At 35.3% G+C, this 22393-nt stretch overlaps 1 protein-coding gene across 1 annotated transcript in view; it reads left to right on the top strand.

Moving 5' to 3' along the window:
• The window catches only part of SCAMP1 (secretory carrier membrane protein 1), a 120758-nt gene that overhangs the window by 56127 nt on the left and 42238 nt on the right, over positions 1–22393 (top strand). The window contains exon 6 of the mRNA XM_011226296.3: positions 2225–2384. Within this exon, the coding sequence (XP_011224598.1) occupies positions 2225–2384 (160 nt within the window). The remainder of the gene's footprint in view (positions 1–2224; positions 2385–22393) is intronic.

Below are 22393 nucleotides of genomic sequence, written 5' to 3' on the forward strand. Positions count from 1 at the left end.
TGAAGATATACTTTCAAAAGTACCTTACTTGAAATAAAAACTTTATAAAGGAACTGAAGCAATTAGAACTATCACTGAAATGATTCTTAACCTCTTTGAGTATATTCTTGAATTAAAAAAAAAAAAGGAAAACAAGCCACTTAAAGATCAATTAGTCAAGAAGATAATTATACTGTTTAAAATCCGTTTATGTTAGGTGTCTGTGTTGTAATGCAGAGTTTATCAAGAAGAATATTGTAGTGATAGTTGCATATTTAGGTCCACTAATAACAGATTTGAGTGCTTAATAAAGCAAATGGAAATTTTCTGTGAAGTTGAGTCATTCAGTTTACAAATCATGTGGACAAAATGCCCTAAAAATTTTAGTGTTATATGTATACCTGGAATCCACCAAGTGGATTGGAATGGGATTGAAATTAGCAACATAGGATCATGTGTTTCACGTTACCTTGCCTTTCTGTATATTTTTTGGTCTGTGTGTGAGTGGACTAATTGTTTAATAAGTAGGCCTGGACATCTTACTTTTTTTGGGGTACAAATAAATTACTTATTGATCATGGTTTTTGGTTATTGTGAAAACGTTTAGAAAGAAATTTTAATAGATTACACAAAATTAAATTGATATTTTTATCAATAGTTGGAAGAATTTTTAATGAACCTTAAATACACATATCCATATTTTCTTTCTTTCCTTAGGTGAATTAGGAGGTAAACCTTTAAAAATTCTCTTAAGGCTGAAATTTGAATTATAATGTTGTGAATATATAAAACTTTTTTGGGCAGTTGGATGCTATTTAATGTTAAAAAACAATAACTTCCTATTTCACGGTCTTTTGAAATCTGTTTTTAAGCCATTGACAAAAACTGCTTTTATTTTGAGACTAAAGATCGTGTGTGAATTTATTAGGAAGCTAACTTCCGTGAGAGTTAGAAATCCTAATGGTAATAAGGAAGAGTCTTCTTTGTGTAATAGAATGGAGGGAGTGGAGTTTTAAACGTGGAAGAGTATTTCTGTAGCTGAAAAATTGAAATGCAGAGGTTGATTAGCTCAATAGAATATCTCTATAACCCAGGTGTTTTCGCTCTTCCTCTGGTGCCCTGCCTCTTAGAGTTTGTATATTTAGCTAGTCAATAAAGCAAATTTAGAGGCACCCTATAATGTATGTCTTTATCTTCTTTTGTTAATTTAACTAGTTTTATTTAATAAGTTGGAAAAATTTTAAAGTTTTTAATATAAGTTGAGATTTTTGTATTTGGATTTACTAGGTTTTTCATTTATTTTTAATTCAAGTAGTAGTTTGTTAGTGTATTTTTCTTATATTAATTTACATTGAATATTATTTTAACTTTTGAAAAAAATATTTCTTTTAATTTAGCCTGTGAATAAATTTTTAAGAAATCCTTTTAAAAAGTTATTAATTATAATGGGTAAATGTAGTTCTTTAGGATCAAAGTATAGTTAGATAGTACTCAGAGTTTTTGTTTTAGGTCTTTCTGGATATGTAATTATTAACATATGAAGAATTTTCCATTAACTGTGTTAATTAAAAGCAAGTTCTGCCACAGCAGCTGAAATGCATTATTTCCTTTCTTTAAAAGTAAGTTTAATCCTCTACCAAAACACCGTATTTATCCCAGCACTTTAAAAAAATGATAACCCTATGAAGATGAATAAGCCTGAGAGATTGACTATATGGTCCCTGAAATTGCTACTGTATTAGTATTTTTAGGTCAGTGCTTCTAATGAATTGCTTCAAAATGTTACAATGAGATTGCACAGGACACTTTCCCAGTTTTTTCCTCCTTGTATAGTCTACTCTGGGAGGAGTTTGCAGCCTACTCTGTAAAAATGTAATTCAGAGTGTAGGATCTTTTTCCTCCCAAGTCCTGGTTCTTTCCCTGGCAGGGCCTTGGATCAGAGGCCCCTCATATGTTTCTTTCTCAAGGAAGAATCCCTTAAGGCAGTGCTTCTCTGGTAATTGCCCATTAGGAGAGGGCCAAAAGAATTGTTGCCAGACAGTGCATATATTAAGGACTCTTTTTCCTGTATATACTGTTTTCAAATCAAATGTGTAAGAAACAGCAATGTGTTTTGAAAGATACTGACTGGAAACAAGGGGTAGAAGACATTTGCTCTAAGGAAGAATTTTTTCATTTACAATTTTTGTTGAATGAATTCATAAATTGAATGTAAACATTTCTATTTTGTTTTTTGATTCCACAGTCCACGCTGTAACCCTCTTTCTAAATATCTTCGGATGCTTGGCTTGGTTTTGTGTTGATCCTACAAGAGGGGTTGATTTTGGATTGAGTATCCTGTGGTTCTTGCTTTTTACTCCTTGTTCATTTGTCTGTTGGTACAGACCACTTTACGGAGCTTTCAGGTAAAATGTGTGTACTTTGAAATATACTCTTTAAAACCTGTGAAGTAAATAATTGATAATTAACCTTACGGGGAAAATTGACACATTTTCACTAAAATTTTTTTTATTGTGTAACGTATTCTGATAAATTCATATGTAACATGCCTTTGTAGTAACTAGGTTTTGTAAGTCACAAAATCCCGTTCTTTTCTCCCGCTTGAGAAGATCAAACATGAAAATGAATGGAGAAATGACAGTAGTCTTATATCTTAATACTTGTAGAATAAATATTCTATTTCATATGATACACTTGACATTAAGGAAAATTTTGCTCTTTATTCCCCTTCAAAAAAAATAATCAGAAATGGTGATTACAGTCCAATTCTTAAATGAGCCTAGGTAAGGTCGGTATACCTATGATATTTAAAGTGAGTCACTTTGACCTAGCAAGGTAATTAATTTCTATGTAAATTCACTTTTAGCTTATCAAAAGTTCTCACATTTGAGAACCATTAAGATTATAAGATTATAATATTTTGTATGATATATTTTAATCAGTGGTTAGGATTAATATTTCCTAAATGCATGTTCTGTGAGGTATTAATAAATGTTGCCGGAAAAGGGACTTACTAGCTTAGGTTTGGAAAAAGCCGAATAATGAAGTTAAATTTCTTCACTTCAGGATTTCTTAGATTATGTTAAGAACCTACTGTGATTTGACTATGAAACCATTATTTTTCTGTGGAACACCTTGTTGGACTATTGCTTTAAGAAATAAATGTAGGGAAGTGCTGATTTAGATAACAGTTCTCTATGAGTCCAAATATTCAATCATTTATCAACTTATTTTTGAGTAAACTCGTTTGTGAGTAATGAAGCTTTTTTTTTTTTTTTTTAGCTCTCATGAGTGAGGGGCAGCGTTACTAGGAAATAGGTTATGTATTGTGCAGACGTTATATTGGAGAAAATACAGGGCCACATTCAGTTTTTTTTCCCCATTTCAACATAGAATTTCTTTGATTAACCGCAGTGTGTATTCCTTCGTTGTGGAATTAGAAACCCAGATATGTAAACAGATGGAAAAAAAAAAAACAACAGAAAGAAAAGGGAAAAGATGAGGGAATTTGGGGAGAAAAGGAGTCATTCAACAGAAAACTAAATTGGTTAGAATTGGAATGAAGGGAAGAAAATGGATGGAAGGAGGAAAAGAAGGAAAGAGTCTTTGGATATATTAGAATATGGAGGTTAGTTATCAAGGAATGGGGAGAGCTGCCCCCTCTGGATATGGGTTGGAGAGGAATAAAAGGACCTATTTACTCTTTCCGTGATCTAGGAAGAGAGTTACTGCTGCTTTTTTCCTTGTTATCAAGGCCTGGTTCACAAGGTTTTAAAATTTTTTAACATCTGGCTTTGGGTTTTGTCTGCGTAGTTCCATCATGTTACTAATACATTTGTAATGATGCTGGTGGGTTAAGAATGGGATTGTTTTTGAGACTTTAAAAGTGACATGAGGTGGCCCCTGGGTGGCTCAGTCGTTTAAGCATCTGCCTTCAGCTCAGGTCATGATCTTGGGATCCTTGGGATCTAGCCCCACATTGGGCTCCCTGCTCAGCGGGGAGTCTGCTTCTCGCTCTGCATCTATCCATCCCCCTCCACGACCTGTGGGTACGTGCGTGCGCTCTCTCTCTCACATGCTCTTTCTCTAAATAACAAAATCTTTAAAAAAAAAAAAAGTGACATGAGACTAATGACTTCTGGATTTTAAATCTTCTATAACCAATGTGGTCAAAACAAACTACTAAAAGCCAGCTTTCTGCCTTTTATTACTTGAAGTCACTTGGTTCCTTTTATTTCCTTTCTTTGCCAGTTGAAATAAAAATGCTTTGTGGAACATTTTTACTTCTGTCATTATTAATCTGTAGGCTAAGTTCTTAGCTGCATCTCAGTCCTTTAGAGTTTATCCCAAACGTGTTAATTATCTGGGTTTCCCTGTTCAGAGCAGAACTGAGAGGAATAATCTTTAATGGGGAAAGTTGAAATTAAAGTATTTTACATCATTACTGTACCTTCTCAGTATGTAACTTCGGCATTTCTTTCATCCACATTGCCACGTGTTTCTGAGCCTAAGTCTTTCCTGCTGTATCTGGTAGTTTGTTAAACTTGTATTGATAACTTTTCTTTAAATATGAAAATCTCAAACACAGGTACATTGGATATGATTCTTGATATTAAATATAGGGCTTTAAATAGACTTTTTCACATGAGTGCTTTATTTTACATCAGTTTTGATAGGGATTCCTGCCTTTGAGAAAGGCAGTCAGAATATACAAGTGTTTCATATTTTGTTTCAAGACTGATGATTAAGAAATGAAAACAAGCATCTGAACATACTATGTAAGTCAGTAGAAAATGGTAGGCCAGGTTCAAAGGTTTCTTGAGAGAAGTTGTTTTTGAAAGCATTTAGTTCTTATTAATCAGACTCTGGAGTGAAGCTAATATGCTTTTTAAAAGTTTTCAGGTTTTTTTTTTTTTTTTAAAGATTTACTTATTTATATTACAGCAAGAGCGCACAAGCAGAGGGAGGGGCAGAGAGAGAGAAGCAGCCACTTAGGTGCCCCTAAAAGTTTTCAAGTTTTACTCTTCTCTCGCTAATGGTATATCTGCCTCTTCTGCCATAGATTATTTAAATATCTCCTGAATTTTATTTCTCCAAGTTTCCCCCCAGAAGTGAAGAAAAGACTAGTAAGCAGTAAGGCGCACCTGCGTGGCGACTGTTGGTTTTGGCTCAGATCATGATCTCAGGGTTGTAAGATCAAGCCCTGCCTCCAGCTCACAGCTCATGCCCTGGGCATGGAGCTTGCTTAAGATTCTTTCTCTCCCTCTCTCTCTGCCCTGCTTCCCCCTTAAAAAAAAAAATAGTAAGCAGTAAGAAAGATATGGCAGAGATTGATTTTAGAATAAAATAGTCATTGCAAACATAGAAGTTAGAGGAGGGGGGCGTTAGGTTTGAGAATGTGATCAGATTTTTCTTTTTTTAGTTCAGTGATTTTATTATTTTCTTGTAGATGGAGGTAATTTCAAGTTTCTAGAGTAGTTGTTAGCTTTGTGGTGGAGTGCTAAAAATAAGGAGAGGACATATCAGGAAGCCTCTATTTCTAGAATGCAATGGAAATGTTGTACCTTAGCCATTTGGAATTGCAGTTTTAATTGCCTTATGTGGTTTCTCTTTTGTTTCTCGACTCCCAGAGTAAAAGTAAATAAATTCAGTATCTCAAGAAATTCCTTTTTAAAGGTTAGCAGTTAACTGTGTTATCAAGAATTTGTTGTAATTTGCTTAATAATATGATGGCTGAGTAAACCTTTTTTTATATTAACTCTAATCTGAGAAGAAAAATATGATTGTTTTAACTGAATTATAAAATGCCTTTAGATTGAATCAAAGTATTTGGTAATATTTTTAAAGCCCAATGGAACATTTAAATCTACATTTAAGTGATTATATCTAGTAATCACATATAACACATCAAAATGATAATTACACATAATTTCAAAATGTGATAAAGGTAGACTATTAGCAATAGTCATTTTTTAATTAGTTGTTAGGCATGAGAAGTTGGTTTTCCAGTGTCATCTGAGTTTCTGTTTCAGTATTTTATTTGCATGCTCATTATTGAGTTCACTGGATCCTTTCAGGGGTATATTAATATTAAAAAAAATAACTTACATTTTCCACCTGCTTTACAATCATGAAGTATCCTAAGGTTAAATGAATCACTCATTGAACAATGACCATATGCTAAGCTGGAGATACAAAGAAGACATGGTACTTGCCCTTAGGAATGTATAATAAAACTGATTTGAAAGTAGGCATTTCTGAGGCTTTGGCTAGTTAAATTTATGTATAAAAATTGGGTCATATTCCAACACCCCCAGAATATTTGAATTCCAAAGGAATTTAATATTTGTGACATACGTTGTATATAAACCTTGTATATACCTTATATCTCAAGATATAAGATCAGTTATCTTCAAATTAGTCTTCTTGGATTACCTATTAGAGGATTTCAGTTTTTAATAAATATTTTTCTCTGACATCGGAAAAAAAAAAACCCTGCTTTTATTGGCACCATTGAAATATCAAAATGTTCATGAAAAAGATGGTTTTCAAACTGTGTAAAATACTGTTCTGTATGAATTATCTTAGTTTTCCACCAAGAAACTGGTTTTACTGTTATACTTACAGGACTTTGTCCTTTATAACGTTATCCCTCCACCAGAATCTGAAGGACCATGTAGAGAAGTTTCAGGTATATGTGCTTTTAAAAGTTAAGTTTAATAGCTATCAGAATTAAATCTGGACTTGCCATTTTGTCATTTATATATTTTAAAAAGATTGTAACCTTGATCTTAATTATATGCTTCCACAAATGACTAAGCATTATGTAAATACTTTAAGATATTAGGTCATTATTAATGAGGCAGTTTTTTGTTGAAAAAGCTTACTTATTGGAAATAGATTGAAAAAGGGTAAAAATCCTGGCTTCTCTTCTTAAGAGTGTTGAGCTCCTAGGAAAATGCAGTATAAAACTTTAGTGCCTCAGTTTGTTGAATGTAAACAGGGGATAATATTTGCAGAGTTGATAAAAGGATTAGCGATAATATATGCAAAGTACTAGGTTTTATAGGTTGTCAACAAATGGTAGCTCAATTAATGTTTTGTTTTTGTGTTAGGTTTTATTATTTACTTTTGATCCGTAAAACTTAACTTGTTATAGATCATCTTTTGCTCCTTTTAGTTCGTAGTCCTCTGGGGCCTCAGTCTGAGCTAGAGGAAATCATAATTTATGCTAGGGTGTATGTAGGTCCTTGTGTTGAGAGAGAAAAATAAACTTAAAATCTAGTATGACAATCTCGTCTTTTAATTGGAGCTTTTTGTCTTTATTTAATGTAATTACTTATTTATATGGATTTGTATCTGCCTTCTATTTTTTTTGAAGAGGAATAATTCTTATATTTAATTATGAAAATTCAAAAAAATATTAAAGTTGAAAGAATTTTACATCCAACACCATATATACACCATCTGGATTCTATCACTAACATATGGATGCATCACAAGGTAAATTGTAGACATTAGTAACTAAAGCTCAGTATTTGTTTACAGTTTTGATTCGTTCTTGTGTTTTTTTTTTTTAATGTAAAATCTGAATTCACAAACCCTATCAAGATATAGTACATTATTACCATCACCCAAGAAAATTTCTCAGAGCCCCTTTTCTTGAATCCCCTTTCTCACTCATCCAGAGGCTACCATAAATAGTGTTTTTTTGGTCATTGAAGTTATTTTTTAAAAAAATTTAAATTCAGTTAATTAACAAATAAGGTATTATTGGTTTCAGAGGTAGAGGTCAGCGATTCATCAGTCTTATATAATAACCAGTGCTCATTACATCACATGCCCTCCTTAATGTCTATCCCCACATGTCTTATATAATAACCAGTGCTCATTACATCACGTGCCCTCCTTAATGTCTATCCCCACATGTCTATTACCCCAACCCACACCTTCCCCCCCTCCAGCAACCCTCAGTTTGTTTCCTAAGGTGAAGAGTCTCTTATGGTTTGTCTCCTTCTCTGGTTTCATTTCGTTTTATTTTTTCTTCTCTTCCCCTATGATATTCTGTTTTTTTTTTTTTCTTGAATTCCACATATCAGTGAGATAATATGATAATTGTGTTTCTCTGATTGACTTATTTCACTTAGCATAATACCCTCTAGTTCCATCCGTGTCATTGCAAATGGCAAGATTTCCTTTTTTTGATGGCTGAGTAATATTCCATTGTGTGTGTGTGTGTGTGTGTGTGTATATATATATATATATATATACACATATATACACCACATCTTCCTTATCCATTCATTTGTTGGTGGACATCTGGGCTCTTTCCATAGTTGGGCTATTGTGGACATTGCTGCTGTAATCATTGGGATGCAGTGTGCTCCTTTGGATCACTACATTAGTATCTTTGGGGTAAATACCTAGTAGTGGAATTGTTAGATTGTAGGGTAGCTCTATTTTCAACATTTTGAGGAACCTCCACAACTGTTTTCCAGAGCTCTGCCTTCTATTTGTATGTACTAACTACTGTGTAAAAACATATCTCTTATATACCTTTTTCTTTCTTTGCCTTTTAGATCAGTAAGCTCTATTTTTTAAATATATTTTACTTTTTTTCTGTGTGTGTGTGTGTTTTTTTTTTTTTTTTTTTTTTTTAAGATTTGCTAGAGCGTGCTTAAGTGCGAGCAGGAGAGGAGCTGGGGGGGGGTGGAGAGAAAGAGAGAGAGAGAGAGAGAGAATCTCCAGCAGATTGCCTGCTGAGCTCAGAGCCTGACTTGGGGCTCAATTCCACAACCCCAGATCATGACCTGAGCTGAAATCAGGAGTCAGTCACCTAGCCAACTGAGCCACCCCAGGGCCCCTATGGTTCATTTGTTTTTATCTAGGTCTGCTGGCACTGAATTCTCTCAGATTTTTTGTTTCAAAATATATTCATTTTGCCATTTTTTTAGCTTTATTGAGGTATAATTGGCAAAATTATAATACATTTGAATTGTTTAATGTGATGATTTGATAGTCATACACGTGAGAGAATTCCCACATTTGGGTTAATACATCCATCGTCTCAAATATTTACATTTTTCTTCTGCTGTTGAGAACTCTTGAGATCTACCCTCTTAGCAAATTTCAATTATATGGTACGGTGTTATCAACTATAGTCATTATACTGTACATTAGATCCTCAGACCTCCCTGATTTTATAACTAAAAGTTCATACCTTTTAATCAACATCTGCCCATTTCCCCCATCCCTGGCAACCACCATTCTACTCTGTTTCTGTGAGTTCAACTTTCTTTTTTTAGATCCCCATATAAGTGATACCATTATTTATCATTCTCTATTTGGCTTATTCCATTTAGCATAATGCTCTCCAAATTTCATGCACATAGTCCTAAATGGCAGAATTTCCTTCTAAGGCTGTGTAGTACTCTATTGTATATAAACCGTTCTTTTTATTGGTGGACATATAAATTGTTTCCCACACCTTGGCTATTGTGAATAATGATGCAGTGAACATAGGATTACAGATGTTTCTTTGAGATAATGATTCTGTTATCTTTGGATAAATGGCCTGAGATGGATTGCTAGATCGTATGGTAGTTATATTTTTAATTTGTTGAGGAACCTCCATACTGTTATTCACAGTGGCTACATCAATTTACGTTCCCACCAACAGTGCACAGCTCTTTATCCTTGTCAACACTTGTTATTTCTTATCTTTTTGATAATAGCCATTTTAACAGGTAAGAGATGATAAATGATTGTGGCTTTGATTTGCATTTCCCTGATGATTAGTGATGTTGAGCACCTTTTCATCTACCTGTTGGTCGTCTGTGTGTCTTTGGAAAAAGTCTATTTAGATCTTTTTTTTTTTTTTTTAAGATTTTATTTACTTGTTTGACAGGGAGAGAGAGGGCATGTGAGAGAGCACAAGCAGGGGGAGCAGCAGAGGGAGAGGGAGAAGCAGGCTTCCTGCTGAGCAGGAAGCCCAACACCAGGACCCTGGGATCATGACCTGTGCCAAAGGCAGACACTTAACTCACTAGACACCCAGGCGCCCCTGTCTCTTCAGATCTTATGCCCATTATTTTAGTTGAATTGTTGTTGTTGTTGTTGTTGAGTTGTATCAGTTCTTTGTATATATTGGATATTAATCTTTTACAAGATAAATTATTTGCAAATATTTCTCCCATCCAGTAGGTTGTCTTTTCATTTGTTTGATGGTTTTCTTTGCTATGCCAAAACTTTTTATTTGTGTAGCCCCACTTGTTAATTTTTGCTTTTGTCGCTTTTGCTTCTAGTTTCAAATCCAAATAATCAGTGCCAAGAGTGATGTCAGGGGGCTTACCATGTCTGTTTTCTTTTATGAGTTTTATGGTTTCAGGTGTTTCTTTCAAGTCTAAATCCATCTTGAGTTAATTTTTGTGTATGGTGTAAGATAGTGGTCTGATTTCATTCTTTTGCATGTGGCTGTCCAGTTTTCCCAACACCACTTATTGAAGAGACTCTTTTACTCCATTGTATATATTTGGCTCCTTTGTGTGGTACATTAATTGACCACATATGTGTACATATATGGGTTTGTTTTTGGGCTCTGTATTCTGTTCAGTTAATCTATGCATTTGTATGCCATTACCATACTGTTTTGATTATTACAGCTTTGTAATAATAGTTTGAAATCAGGGATTGTGATGCCTCCAGCTTGGTCCTTCTTTCTCAAAATTGCTGTGGCTATTAAAGGTCTTTTATAGTTCCATACAAATTTTAGGATTGTTCTATTTTTGTGAAAAATGCCATTTGAATTTTGATAGGGATTTTTTTGAATCTGAAGATTGCTTTGAGGAGTGTGGACATTCTGACAATATATTTCCAATCTGCTAGCATGATGTATCTTTCCATTTATTTGTGTTTTCAGTTTTATATGTCTTCAATTTCTTTAATCAGTGTCTTACAGTTTTCAGTGTAAGGGTCTTTCACTTCCTACGTTAAATTTATTCCTAGATATTTTATTCTTTTTTAAGCAGTTGTAAATAGGATTATTTTCTTAATTTCTTTCTCTGATAGTTTGTTGTAAATGTAGAGAAACACAAAAGATTTTTGTATATTGACTTTGTATCCTGTAACTTTACTGAATTTTTTAGTTCTAATAGTTTTTCAGTGGAGTCTGTAGGGTTTTCTATATATAAAATTATGTCATCTGCAAATAATGATAGTTTTATTTCTTCCTTCCATTGTGGATGCCTCTGACTAGGACTTCCAATACTGTATTGAGTAAAAGTGGTGAGAATGGGCATCCTTCCACTCTCGCCATTATTATTCAACATAGTACTAGAAGTCCTTGCAACAGCAATCAGACAACAAAAAGGGATAAAAGGTTATCCAAATTGGCAAAGAAGAAATCAAACTGTCTCTCTTCGCAGATGACATGATACTCTATATGGAAAACCCAAAAGACTCCACCCCCAATTCAGTAATGTGGCGGGATACAAAATCAATGCTCAGGAATCAGTTGCATTTCTATACACGAACAAGGAGACTGAAGAAGGAGAAATTAGGGAATCCATTCCATTTACAATAGCACCAAAAATCGTACATTATCTCAGAATTAACTTAACCAGAGATGTAAAGGATCTATATTCTAGAAACTACAAATCACTCTTGAAAGACATTGAAGAAGACACAAAAAGATGGGAAAGTATTCCATGCTCATGGATTGGAAGAATTAACATAGTTAAAATGTCCATGCTACCCAGAGCAATCTACACTTTCAATGCCATCCTGATCAAAATACCAATGACATTTTTCAAAGAACTGGAGCAAACAACCCTTAAATTTGTGTGGAACCAGAAAAGGCCCCGAATTGCCAAGGAATTGTTGAAAAGGAAAAATAAAGCTGGGGGCATCACATTGCCGGATTTCAAGCTATACTACAAAGCTGTGATCTCAAAGACAGCATGGTACTGGCACAAAAACAGACACATAGATCAGTGGAACAGAATAGAGAACCCAGAAAGNACAGAATAGAGAACCCAGAAATGGACCCTCGGCTCTTTGGGCAACTAATCTTTGACAAAGCAGGAGAAAACATCCAGTGGAAAAAAGACAGTCTCTTCAATAAATGGTGCTGGGAAAATTGGACAGCTACATGCAAAAGAATGAAACTTGACCACTCTCTCACACCATACACAAAGATAAACTCCAAATGGATGAAAGACCTCAATGTGAGACAGGAATCCATCAAAATCCCAGAGGAGAACATAGACAGCAACCTCTTTGACATCGGCCACAGCAACTTTTTTCATGACACACCTCCAAAGGCAAAAGAAACAAAAGAAAAAATGAACTTGTGGGACTTCGTCAAGATGAAAAGCTTCTGCGGAAACAGTCAAAACAACTAAGAGGCAGCCCACGGAATGGGAGAATATATTTGCAAATGACACTACAGATAAAAGACTGATATCCAAGATCTACAAAGAACTTCTCAAACTCAATACGCAAGAAACGAATAAACAAATCATAAAATGGGCAGAAGATATGAACAGACACTTTTCCAATGAAGACATACAAATGGCTAACAGACACATGAAAAAATGTTCAAAATCATTAGCCATCAGGGAAATTCAAATCAAAACCACAGTGAGATACCACCTTACGCCAGTGAGAATGGCAAAAATTGACAAGGCAGGAAACAATAAATGTTGGAGAGGATGTGGAGAAAGGGGATCTCCTTACACTGTTGGTGGGAATGCAAGTTGGTACAGCCATTTTGGAAAACAGTGTGGCAGTCCCTTAAAAAGCTAAAAATTGAGCTACCCTCTGATCCAGTCATTGCACTACTGGGTATTTACCCCAAAGATACAGACGTAGTGAAGAGAAGGGCCATATGCACCCCAATGTTCATAGCAGCATTGTCCACAATAGCTAAATCGTGGAAGGAGCCGAGATGCCCTTCAACAGATGACTGGATTAAGAAGTTGTGGTCCATATATACAATGGAATATTACTCAGCTATCAGAAAGAACGAGTTCTCAACATTTGCTGCAACATGGACGGCACTGGAGGAGATAATGCTAAGCGAAATAAGTCAAGGAGAGAAAGACAATTATCATATGGTTTCACTGATTTATGGAACATAAGAAGTAGGAAGATTGGTAGGAGAAGAAAGGGAAGAAGAAAGGGGGGTAATCAGAAGGGGGAATGAACCATGAGAGACTATGGACTCTGAGAAACAAACTGAGGACTTCAGAGGGGAGGGGGGTGGGGGACTGGGATAGGCTGGTGATGGGTATTAAGGAGGGCACGTATTGCATGGTGCACTGGGTGTTATATGCAAGTAATGAATCATGGAACTTTACATCAAAAACTAGGGATGTGCTGTATGGTGACATAATATAATAAAAAAATTATAAAAATAAAAAAAAAAAGGAATGGGCATCCTTGTCTTGTTCTTCATCTTAGACGAAAAGCTTTCAGCTTTTCACCACCGGATATTATGTCAGCTATGGGCTTGTCATATATGACCTTTTTTATGTTGAGGTTTATTCCCTCTACACCCACTTTGTTGAGAGTTTTTTTCTTAAAGATTTATTTATTTTAGGGGCGCCTGGGTGGCACAGCGGTTAAGCGTCTGCCTTCGGCTCAGGGCGTGATCCCGGCGTTATGGGATCAAGCCCCACATCAGGCTCCTCTGCTATGAGCCTGCTTCTTCCTCTCCCACTCCCCCTGCTTGTGTTCCCTCTCTCACTGGCTGTCTCTATCTCTGTCAAATAAATAAATAAAATCTTAAAAAAAAATTAAAAAAAATCATTTATTTTAGAGTGGGGGAGGGGCAGAGGGAGAGGCACAGAGAGTCCCAAGCCGACTCTGCACAGAGCACAATGTGGGGCTTGATCTCAAGACCCGGAGATCACGACTTGAGCTGAAACCAAGAGTCAGATGCTTAACCAATTGCACCACCAGATTTTTAATCATAATTGTATGTTGAATTTTGTGAAATACTTTTTCTGTATCTTTTGAGATGAACATATGATTTTCGTCTTTCATTTTGTTAATGTGGTTTATCACTTTGATATGTGGATGTCAGACCATCCCTGCTACCTTGGAATAAGTCCCACTGGATCATGGTGTATGATCCTTTTCATGTATGGTTTGCTATTTTTTTTTAAAAAGATTCTACTTATTTATTTTTGCGATAGGGAGAGAGAGAAGAGAGCCCGAGCAGGGAGAGGGGCGGAGGGAGAAGCAGACTTCCTGATGAGCAAGGAGTCCAGTGTGGGACTTGATCCCAGGACCCTGGGATCATGACCAGAGCTGAAGGCAGACACTTCACCGGCTGAACTACCCACATGCCCTGGTTTGCTATTTTTTGTTAAGGATTTTTGCCCCTGTGTTCATCAGGGATATTGGTCTATAATTTTGTTGTAGTGTACTTGTCTGATTTTGTTATCAGGGTAATGTTGGCCTCATAAAATGAGTTTGGAAGTGTTTCCTCCTCTTCTCTTTTTTTAGAAGAGTTCGGTATTTTTTGGAAGGATTGATATTAATTCTTCTTTAAATGTTTGCTGTAATTCATTAGTAGAGCCATGTGGTCCTAGACTTATGTTTGTTGGGAGATTTTTGATTACTGATTCAATCTCCTTATGAGTAATGGGTCTGTTCAGATGTTCTGTGTATTCGTGATTTAGATTTGGTAGTTGGTATGTTTCTAGGAACTTATTTCTTCTGTGTTATCTAACTGGTTGGAGTATAAACTCGTGTATTGAATTCTTAATTTTATCAGTTATTCTTAATTTTATCATGTATACTTGAACATTTTAAAAAATATTCCCTAGTGAAATTCTGTTGATGTGTTTGTGTGCACACTTTGTGTCTAGATCACTCTGTGGGTCTGTTTGTAGTTATTTTTAAGTAAATTTATAGAGTTGTGCAGCACTCATCATAGTCAGTTTAGAACTTTTTTCATCACCCTAAATATTTTCCTGATCTCATTTGAAATTAATCCCTATTCCCACTGCTTGGCCCCTGCTGGAAGTGAATTTCTGTTTCTTGATTTTTAACTTTCAGGTGTCCTGCACTCATTTCCTGCTATGCATAATGATATTTCAACTTTTCCATAGCTTGTATGGTCCCCCTTTCACCTCCCTTTATTCACTCTGTCTCCCCACAGTCCTTCCATTACATGTAAGATGATTTTAGTTTAGGTTAATATTTGAAGTTCCTTGTTTACTGCTATGTAAATAATATTTACAACTGGACTTTTTTTTGTACGACTACCATTACTGCGGGAAATATTTGCCTTGTTTTGGTCTCTTCTTTTTATACACACACACACATATGTACTTGCACATGCACATCCTTTTTCTGAGTCTTTGCATTTTTCCTGGCATAATTGAAAAATGATGCTTAAATACATTAGGTGATCTGTTCCATCATCTGCCCCACCCCCACCACAAAGACGTCCCTTTTAGAGTTCTTGTTCATCCTCCTTCATTTGAACTGGTTAGTTTCTGTGTTAACTTGTATTTTCTTTTCTTTGTCTTCAGTGTTATGTTCCTATACCAGGGTTCCATCTCATATCTCTCTGTCTCTTTCTCCCTGTCCCCCTCTCCCTTTCTCTCTCTCTCTCTCTTTCGATTTACTCTGTTATTATTTTTTTTTGGCCTAGTACATCTTCATCAGCTAAAAGGGTATAAGAAAGATTGTTCTTTTTTGAGTCTTAGCATGTCCGGAAGTGCTTATTTATTATCACACATTCAGCTTATAGTTTGATTGGATATAAGTTGGAAATTATAGCCCTCAGAATTGTGAAAGCATCATTCCCTTGGCTTTTAGTATCATTATTTCTGTCGAGAAATCTGATAGCATTCTGATTCTTAATCTTTTCATGTGGCTCATTTTCTTTTTTCCTTTTCTTGGAAGTGTCTAAGATTTTCTCTTTATCCCTGGTATGCTGAAACTTAATGAAAATGGGTCTTGGTGAAGGTATCTTTTTCATTTATTACACTAGTCACGCTCTGAACCCCTTTACTCTGGAGACTTGGATCCTTAAATTCTGGAAAATTTATTGTATTGTTTCATTGATTTTTTTTTCTTTCTGTTTTCTTTGTGTTCTTTTTAATAAAATATCTTTTTAATCAGATATTGGGAATCTAATGTTCTTATCTTTTTTCTTGTATTTTCCATCCTTTCTTTTTATTCTGCTTTCTAGAATTTTTTTTTAAGAATCAGGATGACATTAATCTTCTGAATACCAACACTGAAAACTAGAAGACAGTTGAGTAATGCTGTCAGTTTGAAGGAAATATAATTTCTAAGCTGGAATTACATACTCAAACTATCAAATTGTCAGATAAGATGGACAGCAGAGCTTCACAAAGTATACCTTTCCTGTATCATTTCTCAGGACTGTACTAGAATAGATGATCCCTGCCAAAATGAGAGAGTAAACCATGAAAAAGGAAGACATGGGGTCCAGAAAACAGGACTTCTAATACAAGAGAGAGGTCTAGTTTATCCCCAAGATATTGCTGAAGAGAGGTCTCAAGATAGAAGTTGGCTGCTATCCCAGGGCTTTATCAATTCAGCTTTGAGCTGATCAGAAGATTTTAAGAGAAACATTTTTAAGAAGATAAGATTGATAGAATTTTTAATAAATTTAAATGTGTTAAGAGCAGATTTTCACAAATTAAGGGGCAGTTAATGATCAATTACTGTGTGTGTGTGTGTGTGTGTGTGTGTATCTAGAGCTAGTTTCTACCTATAGGGAAATCTAGAATGGTTGTGCAGAGTAGAAATTTTTATTTCTTGTCTCAGCTGTGAATAACATTTGCATAGTACTAATAAATGAGCAGTACTACTCATCTGACCAAAATTATAGCTGTATTTGGAAGATGGAAACAAAGTGTCTATGTGCAGGGTCGAGCTAGAGGTAGGGAAGAAGGATTTAAAGGAAAGCAAAATCCTTATTTCTGGAATAGTAAGTTGCTATTTAATGTTCAAAAGAAAAATCAAGTAGTAGTAATATGAGTATACTGCTCAAGGTTATGGACATAAGTATCCAAATAATTAAGAATTAAAAATGGTTACATCTGAAGAATGGCAATGGATTTTGGAAGAATTGTGGGGGTGTTGGAAGATTACTCGTTTTTTGAAACAACCATGTAGACTATTTGACTCTTTAAACTATTACACATATAACCTCAAATTATAAAAAAAAAATAAAACTTAAAAAATATGCACTATGAAGTGAAGTGGACGTTGAGTGTGAGTAGGACCTTTGAGCAGCCTCTGTAAAGCAGAATGATGTGGCTGGACCATTCGTTCATGTGCTGCCTATGTTGGTAGGTGGGGTTTTTTTTTCTCTTAGTTTATTTTCCTCAGAAACAAATGTTTCAGAGTGATGTTTTTTACTCTCTAACATGAGATTAATCTGGCTACTGTTATCAGAGTTGTGTGAAAAGGAGATTGGGTATCCTCTTGTCATTCAGACTATGAATGTTCACTTAATTTTTGTTTTCAGTATGACTGTGGTCCTCTGGTTCTGGTGTCTTGGTTTCAGATTCCCTTTGGTTCAGTTTCTCTAGGAAGTAAGTGTCCAGTCTTCTGCCTTGGTTATTGAATGGCATTTGCCCTGTGGGAATGGGGAACAAGGATCTGAGGTCAAATGACTTTTTAATATAGACTTTCAGCTAGTCTTCGTGTCTTTAACCCTACTTGCATGTTACTTTGCAAAGATAGTTTGTGTTTCTAATTTTTGAGGTTTTCTTAGGTTAACACTTTCTTAGACAGTTTTTTCTTAACTTTATTGTTGACTTGAATTTCAGTTTGGTCTGTTGATCAGTTACTACTTGCCTATCTCCTTTCCAGCTTACAGAATTTTGTTACCATCATCTTCTCTTTGTTTTTGTTTCTGTGGTTTTATACATTAAAAAAAAAACAGAAACAAAATTATTTACTGTCATTTTAGTGGCACTTGGGGAGAGAGTAGAGGTAAACTTGTATGTTTAACTGGAGGTCCAGGTATACTTTATTTTTAATTTTTTGTTAATAGATTTTACTTTTTAGAGCAATTTTAAGTTCACAACCAAATTGGGAATAAGGTGCAGAGATTTCCCATATAACTCTTGCTCGGACATATGCATAGCTCTCTCTGTTACCTGTATTACCACTGGAGTGGTATATTTGTTAAAATTGATAGATCGACAATGCCACACTCGAAGACTATATTTTATATTAGGGTTCACTCTTGATGTTGTACTTTTTAGAGGTTTGAATAAATATAATAACATATATATCCACTATATGTATAGCTTCATACAGAGTAATATCTCTGCCGTTAGAATCCTATTTGTTTTGCCTTTTCATCCTTCCCTCTCCACCAACCCCTGGCAACTACTGATCTTTTTATTATCTCCACAGTTTTGTCTTCTCCAGAAGGTCCTGTTTTTGGAGTCATGCAGTTAGGTAGCTTTTCATATTGGTCTCTTTATTAGAAATGTCATCTGTGTCTTCTCATGGCTTGATAACAGATTTCTTTTTAGTGTTGAATAAGATTCCTTTGGATGCACCACAGTTCGTTTATTCATTCAGTTACTGAAGGACATCTTTGTTGCTTCTAAGTTTTTGGCAATTATGAATAAAACTGCTGTCAGCATTTGTGTGTGGGTTTTTGTGTTGATACAAGTTTTCAACTCCTTCAAGTAAGGAAATCTATGGAAAAGTGGGGAAGAACTGACATCTGGACAGTACTGACTCTTATTCCGTGAACATGGAATATATCATTTATTTATTTCCTTGATTTATTTTATCAGAGTTTGTAATTATCCTCCTGTAGATCTTGTACATGTTTTGTTAGATTTATACCTGCGTATTCCATTTGTTGGGTAGTATTGTAAATGGTGTTGTTTTTAATTTCAAATTCCACTTGTTCATTGCTGCTATGTAGTGGAGCAATTGATTTTTGTATATTTGCATTGTATCCTGCCATTTCACATAATTGCTTATTAGTTCCAGGAGGGTTTGTTAATTCTTTCATATTTCCTATGTAGATGATCATGTTATATGCAAACAAAGATAGTTTAATTCCTTTTTTCTCAGTCTTTATACCTTTTTTAAAATTTTTATTTAATTTTTATTTTTTTTTAAAGATTTTATTTATTTATTCGACAGAGATAGAGACAGCCAGCGAGAGAGGGAACACAAGCAGGGGGAGTGGGAGAGGAAGAAGCAGGCTCATAGCGGAGGAGCCTGACGTGGGGCTCGATCCCATAACGCCGGGATCATGCCCTTGAGCCGAAGGCAGACGCTTAACCGCTGTGCCACCCAGGTGCCCCATATACCTTTTTTTTTTTTTTTAAGATTTTATTTATTTGACAGAGAGAGACAGCCAGCGAGAGAGGGAACACAAGCAGGGGGAGTAGGAAAGGAAGAAGCAGGCTCATAGCGGAGGAGCCTGATGTGGGGCTCGATCCCATAACGCCGGGATCACGCCCTGAGCCAAAGGCAGACGCTTAACGACTGCACCACCCAGGCGCCCCAATATACCTTTTTTTTTCTTGTCCTAGTGCATTAACTTGGACTTTCAATTTGATTTTGACAAGCTGTGGTGAGGGTGTGTTTTCTTGCCTTGTTCCTCATCTTAGAGGGAGAGCTTCCCAGTTTCTCACCATGAAGCATGTTAGCTGTAGCTTTTTGTAGATAATTTATGGGAGTTTTTATCAGGAAATGTTGGATTTTGTCAAATGCTTTTTCTCAGTCTACTGATTTCTAGAAGCTACAATACACATTTACAACACTTTTAAGTAACATACCACTTCTTGGGAGTACTTTTTAATATCAAAATAATCCTAATATCTCCCTCCTTTCCTTTTTATCATTGCTGTCATTCTTGTCACTTATATGTAAGCATTTATCTACACATAGATAAGCCTTTTTCCTTCATTTACTCCTTCTTTGATGCTCTTCCTTTATGTAGATCTCTTTTTCTGACATATTATTTTCCTTCTCTCTGAAAAACTTCTTTTAACATTTCTTGCAAGGGCAGTCTACTAGCAACAAATACCTTCAATTTTTGTTTGTTGGTTTATGTCATTTTTCTTCGTTACTTTTGAGGAATAATTTTACAGGGTTTAGAATTCTAGGTTGGTGGCTTTTTTTTTCTCTCTCAACACTAAATATTTAACTGAACTGTCTACTTCTTTGCATGATTTCTGAGGAGATATTGTATGTAATTACTATATTTGTTTCTCTATAGCTGGTGTGTTTTTTCCCTCTGGCTTTTTTCAGGATTTTTTCTTTATCTTTGAGTTTTTTGGTGGAAATATAATTTGCCTTGATGTGCTTCTGTTTAGTGTTCTCTGAGCTTCCTGGATCTGTTTTTTGGTAATTGACATTAGTTTTGGGGAAATTCTCAGTTATAATTGTAATAATCTTTTCCTTTCTCTTTTCTTCCAGCATTCCTGTTTTGCATATGTACAACTTTTGTTTGTCCCATAGTCCTTGGATATCGTTTAATTTTTTTTTAAGTCTTACTCTCTTTGGTTTTTATTTTTGGAGGTTGTTGTTAAGATGTCCTCAAGCTCACATTCTTTCCTCAACCATGTCCGGTCTACTAATAAGCCCATCAAAGGCAGTCTTTATTTCTGCTACAGCAGTTTAGACATCAGTCATTTCTGCTTGCTCTTGCTTAGTTTCTCCATCTGTGTGCTTACTTATATTGCTAATTTCATCTTGCATGTTGTCTCCTTTATACATTGGAGCCCTTAGCATATTAATCATAGTTGTGAAATTTCTGTTGTGATAATTCCAACGTCCCAGCCATATCTGACTCTGGTCTGATGCTTGCTGTCTCCTCAAACTGTATTTTTTGCATTTTCATATACTTCGTAATTTTTTACTTGCTAGCTAGACTTGATGTAATAGGTAAAAAGAATTGCTGTAAATTTTGCCTTTAGTAATATGACTTATGGCTGTGGGGGAGGGGAAGTATTCTTTAGTCCTAAGATTAGGTGTCTTTTAGGGAGCCTGTGCCTCTGGACTGTGAACTTCACCAGTGCTTCTCAAGCTCCCTACCCCCTTAGATGGGACAGTATGGCTAGAATTGGCTGGAGTTGGGTATTTCCCTTTCCTAAGGTGGGTTAGCTTCTAGTAAAGCTTTGTGCAAATTAGGCTCTGGTTAGTTTCTCCAGAGGGCAGACCTTGTTAAGAACATGTGCTTTGGAGTATTTCCAAATGGTTCCTTTTCTCTTCCTCCTGCCAGAAGCATGAGGGGATTTTCCCCAGTTTTCACTGTGAGAACCAGGTTGAGCTCTTGGTGGTAAAACAAACATGTGGGGCTCCTCCATGACTAGGTGTCCCTGGAGATTTTAACTCCAAGAGTTGTTTGTTCTGAGCCTCTGGAAATTCAATTACAGTTGAGATTTTTCTACCCTGGCACTGGTTCCTGCAGAGGTTTCTGCTCCGATAAGGTTTGATCTTCTGTATTCACCTGTCTCTCCAGTTTTGAGGTAGCAATTTGCTCTGTGACTTCACTTTCTTTGGGATTTAAGCAGAGTTGCTGATTTCTCAGTTTGTTTAGCTTTTTACTTGTTGTTAGGATGGATTGACTATTTTTAACCTGCTTCCAGGTGTACTTTTTAACAGTAAGCTGCCTCTGGGCATCAGACAGGGTTTTTGTTTGGTTTGGTTTCGTTTGTCTTGTTTCTTTCTAACATGCTTAATATCCATGGGGATATTACACCTTTTACGTTGGATTATTTTGCTCATTGGAATTAGAAATTAAATATAATTGAACTATAATATGATTTTAAACATCTTAAAAAACATATTTTAATAGAGAATGAACCAGAAAGTTTAATTTAGCTTTTCCTCTAAAAAGATAATTTTATAGTTGATTTTAAGCACAAAAACATATTCAGAGATCAGGAATTGATATTATTTGTATGCTGTTTAAATTAGTCTTTCAGTTTGTTTATATGCTGTTTAAATTAAAGTCTTTTAGTAAGTTGAAATGCTGCCTTTTGTAATTTTTTTCATCCTCTCTGTTTATATAACCAGAAAAAGAGATAATTTTTTTTTCTATTTAAAAAGCATTTATTTTTTAAAGTTTTTATTTAAGTTTCAGTTAACATACAGTGTAATATTAGTTTCAGCTGTGCAGTATAGGGATTCAGCACGTCTGTACAACACTTAGTGCTCATCACAAGTACACTCCTCAGACCCCATCACCTCTTTCACCCATCCCCCAGCCACCCTCCTCTCCTCTGGTAACCGTTAGTTTATTCTCTATTGTTAAGAGTTTTTCTTGGTTTCTCTCTCTCTCTCTCTCTTTTTTTTTTTTTAAACCTTTGCTCTTTTGTTTCTTAAATTCCACATATTAGCGAAATCATATGGTATTTGTCTTTCTCTGGCTGAC

This window comes from Ailuropoda melanoleuca, chromosome 3 (genome assembly GCF_002007445.2).
Source record: "Ailuropoda melanoleuca isolate Jingjing chromosome 3, ASM200744v2, whole genome shotgun sequence".
Taxonomy (NCBI): Eukaryota; Metazoa; Chordata; class Mammalia; order Carnivora; family Ursidae; genus Ailuropoda; species Ailuropoda melanoleuca.